General features: G+C 41.2%; 1 protein-coding gene across 1 annotated transcript; it reads left to right on the plus strand.

The window, feature by feature from the left end:
- The first annotated feature begins 108 nt into the window (after positions 1 to 108).
- ndufa8 (NADH:ubiquinone oxidoreductase subunit A8) lies at positions 109 to 12,487 on the plus strand. Its single transcript, XM_052037183.1, has 3 exons — positions 109 to 370; positions 4,902 to 5,067; positions 12,182 to 12,487. Exons 1-3 carry the CDS (start codon positions 159 to 161, stop codon positions 12,317 to 12,319), a joined length of 516 nt encoding a protein of 171 aa, XP_051893143.1. The 5' UTR covers positions 109 to 158; the 3' UTR covers positions 12,320 to 12,487.
- Positions 12,488 to 13,008: the final 521 nt, after the last annotated feature.

A 13,008-nucleotide genomic window follows, 5' to 3' on the forward strand; every position in this document is an offset into this window, starting at 1 on the left:
ATAGACAGCTTCTTAGCCCAATCAGATGTCGATGGTTGAAACGGTGTGGCGGGATTAACCAATCACAATGGACGTTGGGCAGGACCAGCCTGCCGGCGGGCGGCGCATGCGTGTTGCGGCGACCTTCGGCCGGCGGAGGGAGGCCGGGCGGCGGCGACATGAGTGTGGCGGGGCTGCCGACGCTGCAGGAGCTCGACGTGCAGGAGGTGAACGTGTCGTCGGCTGTGTTGAAGGCGGCGGCTCACCACTATGGCTCCCAGTGCGACAAGCCCAACAAGGAGTTCATGCTGTGCCGCTGGGAGGAGAAGGACCCGCGCCGCTGTCTGCAGGAGGGCCGCAAGGTCAACGAGTGTGCGCTGGAGTTCTTCAGGTACCCGAGCCCGAGGCTGCAGGCCGCGGCAAAGGCCCCGCTGCCGCTGACCGGCAGGCAGGCAGCGCCGAGGGGGTGACAGTCATAGAGTCGTGCAGCAGGTCCTTCGGCCCAGCTGGTCTGTGCTAGCCAAGATGCGCATCTAAGCCAGTCCCGTTTGCCCGCGGTTGGCCCACCTCTCCTGTCCAAATGCCTTTTAAATGTCGTCAATGTGAAGTCAAAGTCGAGTTTATTGTCATGTGCACAAGTACATGTATTGGTATATTATTGTCACTTGTACTGAGGTACGGTGAAAAACTTGTCTTGCATACCGATCTTACAGATCAATTCATTACACAGTGCAGTTACATTGAGTTAGTACAGAGTGCGTTGATGCAGTACAGGTAAAAATAACAGTACAGAGTAAAGTGTCACAGCAACAGAGAAAGTGCAGTGCAATAAGGTGGAAGGTCACAACAAGGTAGATTGTGAGTTCATAGTTCATCTCATTGTACAAGGGAGCCTTTCAATAGTCTTATCTCAGTGGGATAGAAGCTGTCCTTAAGTCTGGTGGTACGTGCCCTCAGGCTCCTGTATCTTCTACCCAATGGAAGGGGAGAGAAGGGAGAATGACCCGGGTGGGTGGGGTCTTTGATTATGCTGGGTGCTTCACCAAGGCAGTGAGAAGTAAAGACAGTCCAGAAAGGGGAGGCTGGTGTCTGTGATGCGCTGGGCTGTGTCCCCAACTCTGCACTGGTTTATTGAAAAACTTATTTGCAGTGGCATCACAGGCACGTAGCATCTGATACACAACATTCACAAGAAAAACATAAATTGACAACATGAATTATACAAGAAAGAACAATTAGAAGCAATTAAAAACAAGGTCCATTGGAGTGCAAAGTGGTCACGGTGTTGCTATACTGAGGTAGTGATTGTGCGGGTTGGGTCATGAACCAAGTGGTTAAAGGGAAGTAGCTGTTCTTGAACCTAGTGTGGGGCTTCAGGCTTCTGTACCTCCTGCCTGCTGGTAGCTGTAAGAAGATGGCATAGCCTGGATGGTGGGGATCTTTGATAGATCTTGCCACCTAGAGGCAGTGCCTTATGTAGATACTACTGATGGTGGGGAGGGATGTGCCTGTGATGTGTTGGGCTGAGTCCACTAATGTACCTGCCTTAACCACTTCCTCTGGCAGTTCATTTCATTTACGGGCCACCCGCTGGGTGAAAAATTTGCCCCTCAAGTTCTGATTAAATCTCTCCCTTGTCATCTTAAATCTATGTCCTCTTGTTCTTGATTCCCCAACTCTGGGGGGTGGGGAAAGACTGCGCATTCATCCTATCTATGTCTCTCATGATTTTATACACCTCTATAATATTGGTACTGGTATTGGTTTATTATTGTCACTTGTACCGAGGTACAGTGAAAAGCTTGTCTTACAAACCGATCATACAGGTCAATTCATTACACAGTGCAGTTACATTGAGTTAGTACAAAGTGCATTGATGCAGTACAGGTAACAACAGTAACAGTACAAAGTAAAGTGTCACAGCTACAGAGAAAGTGCAGTGCAATAAGGTGCAAGGTCACAACAAGGTAGATCGTGAGGTCATAGTCCATCTTATTGTATAAGGGAACCTTTCGATAGTCTTATCACAGTGGGGTAGAAGCTGTCCTTAAGTCTGGTGGTACGTGCCCTCAGGCTCCTGTATCTTCTACCCGATGGAAGAGGAGAGAAGAGAGAATGACCTGGGTGGGTGGGGTCTTTGATTATGCTGGCTGCTACACCAAAACAACAAGAGGTAAAGTCCAAGGTGTCCGTGATGCGCTGGGCTGTGTCCACAACTCTCTGCAGCTTCTTGCGGTCCTGGACAGAGCAGTTGCCGTACCAAGCCGTGATACATCCAGACAGGATGCTTTCTATGGTGCATCGGTAAAAGTTGGTGAGAGTCAAAGGGGACAAACCAAATTTCTTTAGCCTCCTGAGGAAGTAGAGGTGCTGGTGAGCTTTCTTGGCCGTGGCACCTACGTGATTTGAGGTAATATCACCCCTCATTCTCCTATGCTCTAATGAATAAAATCCTAGCCTGCTCAACATCTTCATAACTCAGTCCCTCAAGTCCTGGCAGCATCCTCATAATTCATTCGTCAAGCCGAGTTTATTGTCATGTGCACAAGTACGGTGAGGTACAGGTACAATGAAAAACTTGCTTGCAACGGCATCACAGGCACGTAGATTCTGACAACAACACAGAATTACATCATACAGTGGGGGGAAAATAACAGTGTGGGGGAAAGGAATAACAAAGACGCAATTGAAAACAGCTACATGGCAGTGCAAGAGGTGGTCTGCAGTGCTATGTTGCTGAGGTAGGGTGAGGGTTGTGCAGGTTGCTTCAAGAACCTGATGGCTGTTGGAAAGCAACTGTTCCTGAACCTGGTGGTGTTGGACTTCAGGCTTCTGTACCTCCTGCCTGATGGTAGCAGTGTCACAGGATGTTGAACAGGGGCATGAAACTGATTCATTTTTGGTCTGAATTAGCATAATAAGTAGTTGGAAGTTCCTGAGGCATTTAGACAGGCACGTGAAAATGTTGGTGGGATTAGTTTAACTTGACATCATGGTTGACACAGACATTGGACCAAAGGGCCTGTTCCGTGCTGTATTGTATGATTCCATGATAGGTTGCCAAGTGAGAAATGAAATTTAATGCAAAGAATTGATTGTGAAGTATTATAAGCAATTGTACAATGTAGACTAATGGGGCATTTTTATAGGGTGTACAGGAATATGTAGAATATGCAGGATGTGCTGAACGATTAGTTGGTAGAATTAATGTGATCCTGTCATTTAAAAGTATAAAAACAAGTTATATGAAGCCTGTATAAAAGTGTGGTTGAGTCACAACTGCAATAATATGGCCAATTCCAGTTGCCAGACTTGAAGGATATGATTGTCCTAAGGGTAGGGTTCTAAGAATGATGGATTTTAACTATGTTAGACTGGAGAAGCTGGGGTTGTTTTTGGAATAAAGATTGAGGGAAGGTGTACAAGGAAAGCAAATCAAATTGCAGATGCTGGAGTCTGTGACAGAAAAGCTGGAAGAACTCAACCAGGCAAACAGCTTCTGTGGAAGGAGAAACCAGTCACTGTTTTGGATCGGTGGAGGGGTTGCTGATTTGGAACAGTTTCACTCCAGTTGATGGTTCAAGAAGCAGAAGACATGGATTGAAAAGGCACGTGTATAAGGAAAAAGTGGTCTTGCAGAGCATTTTTATTGTTTAGAACATGGTACAGCTGCATTGTTGAGGATTTAAGATTTTTAAACATAAAGTTGTTAGTAATCCTGGTTAATTTAATAGATTACATAAATTACTGGGGTTTTTGTTGCAGTCAAATTGGCCTTGATGCTTTTGCATCTATATTTGTACGTTGTTTATCTGCTATGTGGCTTCTACAGTTTAAGTAATAACTACATTAGTATTTTGTGTAAACTTGGTAGCAGATTGCAGCTTTGAGGCGATGTTTCATTCTCTTGGTTAACCTGTAGGCAGTGCATATTCAATCTGATGAAACTAATTAATGATAAGCTTTCTCACAACCGGTTGATGTTGCTGCCAAACTGTTACTTTTGGGGCATATATTATCAAGATCAAGTGCTCTAGTTGGGTTGCTTTTAAACTTCAGTGCAGAACAGAGCCCCCTCAGCTGTACACCAGTTATGCCCCAGTGTGTGCTAGGTCAGCCTTGCTTGTGGCTTCTGATCGTGATTGACATTGGAGGATGATGGGTCTCTGTGCTTGCGATGTGAATTGAGACTAGCTAAACACGTATGTATAATCCTTGTAGTTGAGAGGAGGGCATTTTCATTCATTGGTCGGACCAGGTCTCTGGGGATGAAAGGGCAGCAATACTCTGCCCATTTTCCCACAGTGAACGTTGTCAATATTTCCCAAGACTTTCATCCTTTTAGTAGATTCTAAGTTTTGATTCCTGCTAAAGACGTGGATTATCTTTAACGCCTACCTAAACTAATTCCTTCTGCCTACACAATGTCCGTATCCCTCCATTCTTTGAATATTCACGTGCCTATCTAACAGCCTCTTAAATGCCTCCAACGTGTTTGCTCCAATACCACCCTGGCAGTGCTTTCCAGCTACCCACCACTCTGTTGTTTAAAAAAAATTGCCCCACACATCTCCTCTCACCTTAAATGCATGCCTTAACATGCATGCATAACGCTAGCACGTTAGCTTTCAATGAATTATCTGTAAGGGCACCCAGAAGCTTTTGAACATTCATTTTTCAATTTCTCACCCTCTGTAAAACAAAAGTTTCCTGTTTTTCGACTTAGATGGATCACCTCAATTTTTCTATATCGTACTGTTTTGTTGTTATCCACCCTTTTGGTGTGTCATCTTTTTGTCTCTGTGTGAATTAGTTGCATCTTTATATTGCAAAGGTATGGATAGTGCCAATTTTTATACTGCCTTACTTTATTTTGGCTTATTTTTGTAAACAGATTTGCTAATGTCTGCAATTTTTTTTAGGAAGCTGAAGACCCATTGCGCTGAGCCCTTCACAGAGTACTGGACCTGCATCGATTATACCAATCTGCAAGAGTTTCGCCATTGCCGCAAACAGCAAGAGGCATTTGATAACTGTGTGCTAGACAAACTGGGCTGGGTTCGTCCAGATCTAGGGGAACTGTCTAAGGTATAGTAGGTTATTGCAACTTCAAATAATAGAAGAATTCTGGAAGACTTTAGTTTACTTAGAGAGATTTATGTAATGGTAAAAAGAACTTGTATCTCCTGTTTCACCCCAGTGGCTGCAGGAGCTGTATATTTATTTGAATTATGGGCATTAATATCAACTTTGGCATTTATTGCCTCTCTCTGAAGGTGGCAGGGGCTCACTACTTGTACTCCCATAATGAGAAACTGTTTTCATGCCTCTGAATGGCTTGTTAGTTTACTTCAGAGGGGTCACTGATCTGGTGACAAAACTGCTATTGTATTGTACACAGCGCAGAAACAGGTGCTTCAGCCCTCCATGTCCATACCAGCCATCAAGTACATGTTATCCTGATCCCATTTACAGCCTTTTATGTCTTGGTGATTCAAGTGCTCAGCTGGATGCTTAAATGTTGAGAGTACCTGCTTCCTCCACCCACTTAGGCAGGGTGTTCCAGATTTCAGCCACCCTCTGGGTGGAACAGTTCTTCCTCAGAACCCTTCTAAAACTCTTACCTTAAATCTAAGCCATCTAGTTTTGGAGATCTCTCTCACTGATGGCATTGATCATGGCCTGTTTTGTTTCTACCAAATTAAGCCATGTTTGTAGATGGCAAATGAGGATCAGGCTTTGGTGTAAAACCATACAGTCATATAGCCTTGCTCACTTTCTGGGTTTGTGTACACACACGCAGACGCACACACACCAGAGGACCTGCACTTCAGGATTCTGAGTACAATCAATGCATCTTTAGTATTACAGATGTACCAAAAAATGTGTTTGCTGCATGTTTTTGGGTCTCCAAATACCTTTAATATATTTAGAAGGCATTTTTATTGTCTATCAATTTGTGCTTATTACTCAATAGTTTGGATTAACTAATTACAATCATGCGTTCCTTATAGTATGCATCAGAGGTAAAATTTTGAAAGGCTGCGGAACTGCTCATTATTTGACTCCTGATGTGCTATAAGCATTTAAGTCTTAACTGTACACAGATTTAATGTTCAGGACCTCTGGATGTTTCTGTAATGCACTTAAATATTTTTCAATGATCGTTTCACTTACTAATCCAGAAGCCACAAAATATTATTCAGCTGAACCATTAAGTCATAGTCATAATAAAGCTCCCAGTATTTTTTCCCCAAAGAAAAATGATTCGACTTGCTTTTTAAGCATGAGTTGCAGATGTATTCTTATGACAGGGATTTTGTTCAGATTAAACTAAATGTCTAAACCTGCATTTTAAGACAGTGAGAAAGGAATCTTTGCAAACTCATGGATTACAAAATAAAGTATCAAGAATTGTACACAAGATAATAATTTAATCTCCTAATCAATTATCTAGCAATGATTTCTATTGATTGACCAATATGAATCATTTGGCCCTCTTTGGAGCAGTGTTTTGTTAGTTGAAATGAGATAGCTTGTTTTTGGGCCTCCATTCCTCTTCACCTCCATTGCCCAAAAATATTAAAATTTCTATGGTATAAATGTGGCTTAGTGTAAGACTTTCAGATATTGAAGGTACATTAGGCATTTTTGGATCTTTCAATCATTCTCTGTTAAGTTAGTTGGCACCATGGCACTGTGCCAGCAGCCTCTATACACATCCTAGTCCAGGGTCCCTCAGCCAGCTTGTCTGTCATCCAGCTGTACATACTTTTGCTGAATTTTCAGGAACCATTTGCCAATACTCTCTTCCTTAGAGAACTGAACCTGATGTTAATAGTACAGAGCTGCTTTTCTCACAGCTAGCAGTGGGCGTCAAGCCAAGGGCTTGCTTCATTTTATGTTGCTAAGCTTTACTATTTATATTTCATGTTCAGTTTAGTGAGATTGTTTTGGTATTTTGATTTTATTTTTAACCATTGGTAAACTACAGGAGTGTGATTTGAATTCTAATAAGTACAAGGCTCAATGTTCTGTAATTCCAACTTTATCTTTCTGCTTGATAATACTAATATTGCCATTGTGATATGAATGTCAAAAGACCATCTTGAATTGCCTTCCCTTGCAACACATTGTGTTACTGTATTGGAATCATAGTCCACAACCAGTTAGTAGGTATCTGCAGTTTTCATTTGGCTCCAAGATACTGATGGAATTCTGAGAGAGACTTCACGGGCCTTTCCACTAAATACTGAGTGAAGTGGCAGTGCTCCATCGCACCATAACTGAGGTAACATAATTGAATAGAGATAGTTACATTGCAAATTTACAAGGATGGTACTAGGAATTGTGATGTCATGTCCTATGGAAAGGATTAAACATGTAGGTTCTTTGAACTTTAGGCATTCAGTATGATCGTGGTTGATCTTTTACTGCAGCACCACTTTCTTGCATTAACTCTGTATGCTTTGATTCACTTTATCTAAAAACTCAATCTGCCTTGCACGTACTTCTATCTTGCAAAAGAGAAAGTTTGCCTATTAGGAAAGTATTTAAATTTGAATTTTTGATACGATACAGAGTTTCCACTCGGGAGAGATGAATGCAGAGGGTGTTAGTATGAGATTGTATTGAGAAATGACCTTGGGCTTTCAGAAGGGGAATTGTATTTACCCAGGGAGAACCAAGTGGTGAGAATATGGAATTTGCTATCACAGGACGTGATTTAAGAGCAGATGCATTGTGGAGGCTCAATAAACGCACAGAACAGTACAGCACAGGAGCAGGTCCTTTGGCCCATGATGTCTGTGCTAATCATCATGCCAATTAAACTAATCCCTACCTGCCTGTACATTGCTTATGGTCCCCCCATTTCCTACTGTTCATGTGCCTGTCTAAATGCATTTTAAATATTACTTTGGAAAAAAAAAATTGCCTCGCAAATCTTCTATAAGCTTTCCCCTTCATCTTAAATATATGCCCTCTAGTATTTCACATTTCCACCCGTGGGGGGTTGGGGGGGCTGGTAGAAAGACTCTGATTATCTACGCCCCTTGTAATTTTATATAATTCTGTTATGTCACCCCTCCAGCCTCTGACACTCTTGTGAAAACCATCCCAGTTTGTCCAACCTCTACTAGCTAATACTCTCTAATCCATGCAACATCCTGGTGAACCTTTTTTGTACTCTCCAAAGCCTCCACACCCTTCCTGTAATGTGGTGACCAGAAGTGTACACAGTATTCCAAATACGGCCTCACCAAAGTTTTATACAGCTGCAACAGGACTTGCGAACTATTATATTCAGTGCCCTGACTGAAGGCAAGTATGCTGCATGCCTTCTTCACCATGTGTTGCCACTTTCAGGGAGCTATGAACTTGCACTCAAAGATTCCTCTGTATATCAATGTTCCTAAGGGTCCTGCCATTTACTGTAAACTTTCCTCTGGCATTTGACCTCCCAAGTGAACCTTGAAGAAGGGAATAAAGGGTTCTGTGGATAGTTCTGCCAATACAGATGGGAGGACCTCTAGTACTGAATAAACAATCGTATGGGCTGGTGGGACTAAATGATCTGTTTCTATGCTCTATATTCTGTATATAGGGAGGGAGAATCAGTGGAACTATTTACAGGGCCAACAGTTGTGATAGTAGGAGGTAACATTTGACAGCAAGTGTGTAACTTGCAAGGTGGAAGTAACTATACTCCTGGCTTGCTGTTCTGGAGCTGTACAAAAAATATTGTCAGGTATGTGTATTTTGCAAGCTCTAACAAGTCTATCCTCAAATTTCTGATCCAACAATGAATTGTTTCATTGCTGAAATTTTGTCTTGTAATTTGAATTTTTTGAAAGATATTTGCTTTAGTAACATCAAGTCAATGTTGCATGTTGTTTTATTACTAACAAAACAAGATGGAAAAGCACTGCCAGAATGTAATCAGAGGTTCTGAATGGAGAGAGATTTGTATCTATTGGACGTCTGACAGTAACCAATGGTTGTGTTAGTTGTTTTTTTTAGTACCCAAGCAAAGCAGTTGTGGAATCCACATCCTCTAATTATCCTTTACACTTAATGTAGATCAGAGGTTCCACTGATGCAGGGCAGTTTAACTGGTAGCATTTTCCTTTCAGCATCAGAATGAGTTTGTTTCCACTGCAGCTTTTTCATTGCTGTAAATTCTTTTACCAATCTAATCCAAATGTGGAGTTGTGACCTGAAGGTTATTAGATGATAGTCAGGCCTGAGTTGTCTTGAATGGGCTTTTTCATCGAGGTTTTATGTTCCTGTGTTTGCTTCCTTGGTTTTGCATCTCTGTACTTGAATTCCACATAATAGGTGTAAATCTTAAATTAGGGAGGTGGGAACACATTGCTTTCCTGAGAAGGTGAAGTGTTGTCACTTGAACTCCTGTTAAAATTGTTGACCAGGTATAGAGATCTGTAACCAGTACAAAATGTAAGCTCTGTTGAAACTGAGAATATAATTCACAATCATCAAAGCAATAGCAATTGCCAGTTCTTCACCCCACATTGGCAATTTCACAACTGTAGTGTGCAATTATATTTTTATTTTCATTTGCCAAACAGCCTTAACTAGCTTTTATTGTCCATCCTTAAATGCCTCTGAATTGGTGGTGTCTTTCCCCACTCCACTCGGTGTGGTGAAGGTGCTCCCACACTGCTGTTTGGGGAGGGGAAGATTCTGGGATTTACAATGAAGATGAAGGGATGTCCCAATATTCTGGATGTTTTGTGACTTGGGCAGGTACTTTGTTGGTAGATGTCATACGTTTGAGAGGTGCTGCTGAAGAAGCTTTGGCAAGGGATGCATGGCATCTTGTAGATGGTTTACACTCAATAAGTTGCACCCCAGTGGTGCAAATTCAAACCGAGGGAAATATGTTATCATTTCTTAACCAAGTTTAACAGCTATTGAGATGCAGAAATAGCAAAGTGAACTAAGTTGGAAAGCAACCATAGTATGGGATTGAATTCAGTTATTGTAGTTCGTCTTTTTAACGCCCTAACTCTTGCGCATTTGCATGTCGCTGAGGTCCCTGTTGCTTGGCTGAACTTGGTTGAATGAAGCCTGTCAGCTACGAGGAAGTTAGGAAAAGGCAGAAATGTTGCTCTGTTAATTAATGCCATCGAGAGGGATGACCTAAATTCGGGAAACCAGGCTGTTGAATTAGTTCAGATGGAGGGGAGTAATGATAAAGACAAATTATTTGTACAAGTGGTGTACTGACCCCCAAACCTTATCACACTGTAGGACGGAGCACACAAGAAAGGAATAATGAGATCTTGTCAGATAGTACAGCAATTTTAATCTATATATAAACTGCAAAAATCGAATAGCACAAGTAGCCCAGATGGGGAGTTGTCGTGTTTTCAGGACAGGGTAGCACGTTCTGGAACCAACCAAAGAGTCTTTACTGGACCTGGTATTGTGGAGGGAGATAGGGATGGATTAATGTCTGTGAAGGCACCCCTAGATTCCAACAGTCATAACATTTGAATTTTACATTTAATTTGAGATGGAGAAGATTGGGTTCAAGACTATTATTTTATAGTTAAGGGCATGAAAGCAAAGCTGGCAAATTAAGTAAAGGGTTCCATCAGTTGAGATGTAATAGCCAGCAATTAAGGAGATCTTTCAGCATAAACTATAATTACAACAAAAAAAAAATTTCAAGGGAGGTACCAATATGCATGATTAACAAGAAAAAGTCGATATCAAATTTGTAAATGGATGCAGGTCAGAAGATGGGCAGAATATTTTTTTAAAATGGCAAGAAATGATTAAAATAAAATCAGTGAGCAAAGCTCGTGGGAAGTATAAAAATGGAATTTGTATAAGGGGCTGAAAGGTTACTCTGTGTAGGAGGGAATGTGCAGTCGAGGTTACAATTGGATCAGCCTGTTGTAACCCCATTCTCAGTGAATGGCGGAGCAGTCTTGAGGGGCTGACTCGTAATTTATTAACATAGCATTGGTGATATGAAACCAGTGATCATCAGAGTCATGGATTTGCCAATCTGACTTACTGTTGGCATTTTTAGGACTTGTAAAATGAATATTTAAAAAAACCTCTGAAGAAAATTTCACTGGCTGCGTTTTAGTGGGTAGGCTGGTAACACTGGGTCATTAAAGAGTTAACCACATTGCAACCTGCAACAAAGGTGTGCAGATAAGTGTGAAAATAGGAGTTGCTACCCAAGTTCTCCTCTAGAAGTTGGTCATAAGCAGTATCTTGCTGGTAGGCTCTCCAATGGAACATCTGGAAAGGAATGAAGCTGCTGTTGATCTGATGGGTACCCACAAACCACGCCTGAAAATCTTAAGGCTTGCCCGTGCCAGTGAGAATATTTAGTGGTCCATTTTGCATTTGGTTATATATCAATCTGTTCATGAGCCACAAAAATATTGTCAACAGTAAAATTTAACTGTTTAACTATTCTACAGTAAAATTCAGTTTTCTAAACAACTTTGGCTTAGATTTTGTGGAAATTTTAACTATTCTACAGTAAAATTCAGTTTTCTAAACAACTTTGGCTTAGATTTTGTGGAAATTTTAAGCTTGCTCCACTGCAGCGCCAGTTGCAGCCTCTTTACTATCTGGGTAGAATATTTTCTTTTAAAGGGTTCAATGATTGTTTAATATTGGTCTGAGAGTCAAATGGCCATCGGATTGGAAATTCACCATTCTTGCTGTGAATGGCTTGTACTCAATCTTCATAATAAATGCCTTCCTCAGCACTGAAGGCAAAAGGACTGGATCATGCTTAACTATCTTGATCCACTCAAAATGAGTGCAGACAGTAATGTGGAATTTTTTTTAAAACTCTTGTGTCAATAAACTTTAACCATAGAATGTAGCAAGTGAACTTTCCTTGGATGCTGATTTATATTAAATGAGTTTTGGTTTTGAGAATATTAACTTGCTGTCTCAACGGATCTGACTAACAAGTTATTGTGGTTTGGGATTAAGTGAAGGGGATGTCACTGTCATCAATCTTAATATGAATTTCAAATTATAGGTTTAACAGTGGTGTAATAAAGTTACAGTGAAGGATCTGTTTCCTCTGAAATGATTTAAAAAGTTGATGCTTTTCCTGCTTCCTTGTGCTTTTGAGTGTTTTGTGTGTAGCTTTGAGTTCTTCCCCGAGTGAGATCATGGCCTGCCTTGTATTCCATAGGTTACCAAGGTGCAGACAGATCGGCCAGTTCCAGACAATGTCTATCACTCCAGGCCGAGGCCAGAGCCTAACCCAGTCAGTGAAGGGGAGTTGCAGCCCGCCAAATATGGCAGCAGGCTGTTCTTCTGGAACTGGTGAAGGGTGAAGCAATACCTGACGCTCGTCCAAGAGATGGGAGAATTTGGATCATGTTTGTCTTCAATAAGTCCCATTAGTGTTTATAAATGCCATGGGCCAGTTGTACCATGGACGTTCTTGTTGGGGTATACAAATGTCATTAAAAATAAAAAAAATAATTTAACTGTGCCTTAAGTTTCCATGATTTTGTTCTACTTTATTTTCAATGTGAACAGCATCTCACTGCTCTGTGGACACTCTGCACAGTACCAATCTATTGCTTTATGCTGAACCTCTGCAAACTTTACATTTAGGGAGGGTTGTGCTTATAGTTTTTGTACTTCCATTGGTCTACTGCACGCTTTTGGTTCTCAGCTTCATTTGCCCATTTCTCAAGATTTAAACCAGCCATTCAATATTTAGAGAGCTATTCAGTCACATAGAACAGATTGAAATAGTTTCACACGAAATGGCTTTTCAAAACTGAGAATTTTTATTAAATGGTACTAGTGTTGAAATTTTTAAACCAAATAGATAATTCCATATTTTACACAATTGTTTTTAGATATGGAAATGTTTCTGAAAGTGATCTCCTCAATCGAGTTTGCATACTGCAGGCCTGAAGTTGTGTTTTTTGTGTAATGTATCCCTGCGTTAGTGCATCAACAAAAATTGGTAATTAGTCGTGTATTAAGAATAGAAGATATAGG

Source organism: Pristis pectinata, chromosome 23 (genome assembly GCF_009764475.1).
Source record: "Pristis pectinata isolate sPriPec2 chromosome 23, sPriPec2.1.pri, whole genome shotgun sequence".
Classification (NCBI taxonomy): Eukaryota; Metazoa; Chordata; class Chondrichthyes; order Rhinopristiformes; family Pristidae; genus Pristis; species Pristis pectinata.

What these genes read in the sequence shown, in the direction of transcription:
- ndufa8 (XM_052037183.1), top strand. Translation starts at nt 159, where the DNA reads ATGAGTGTGGCGGGGCTGCCGACGCTGCAGGAGCTCGACGTGCAGGAG. An exon ending in TGTGCGCTGGAGTTCTTCAG is followed by an intron (nt 371 to 4,901) that starts GTACCCGAGCCC and finishes AATTTTTTTTAG; the next exon opens with GAAGCTGAAGACCCATTGCG. An exon ending in ATCTAGGGGAACTGTCTAAG is followed by an intron (nt 5,068 to 12,181) that starts GTATAGTAGGTT and finishes TGTATTCCATAG; the next exon opens with GTTACCAAGGTGCAGACAGA.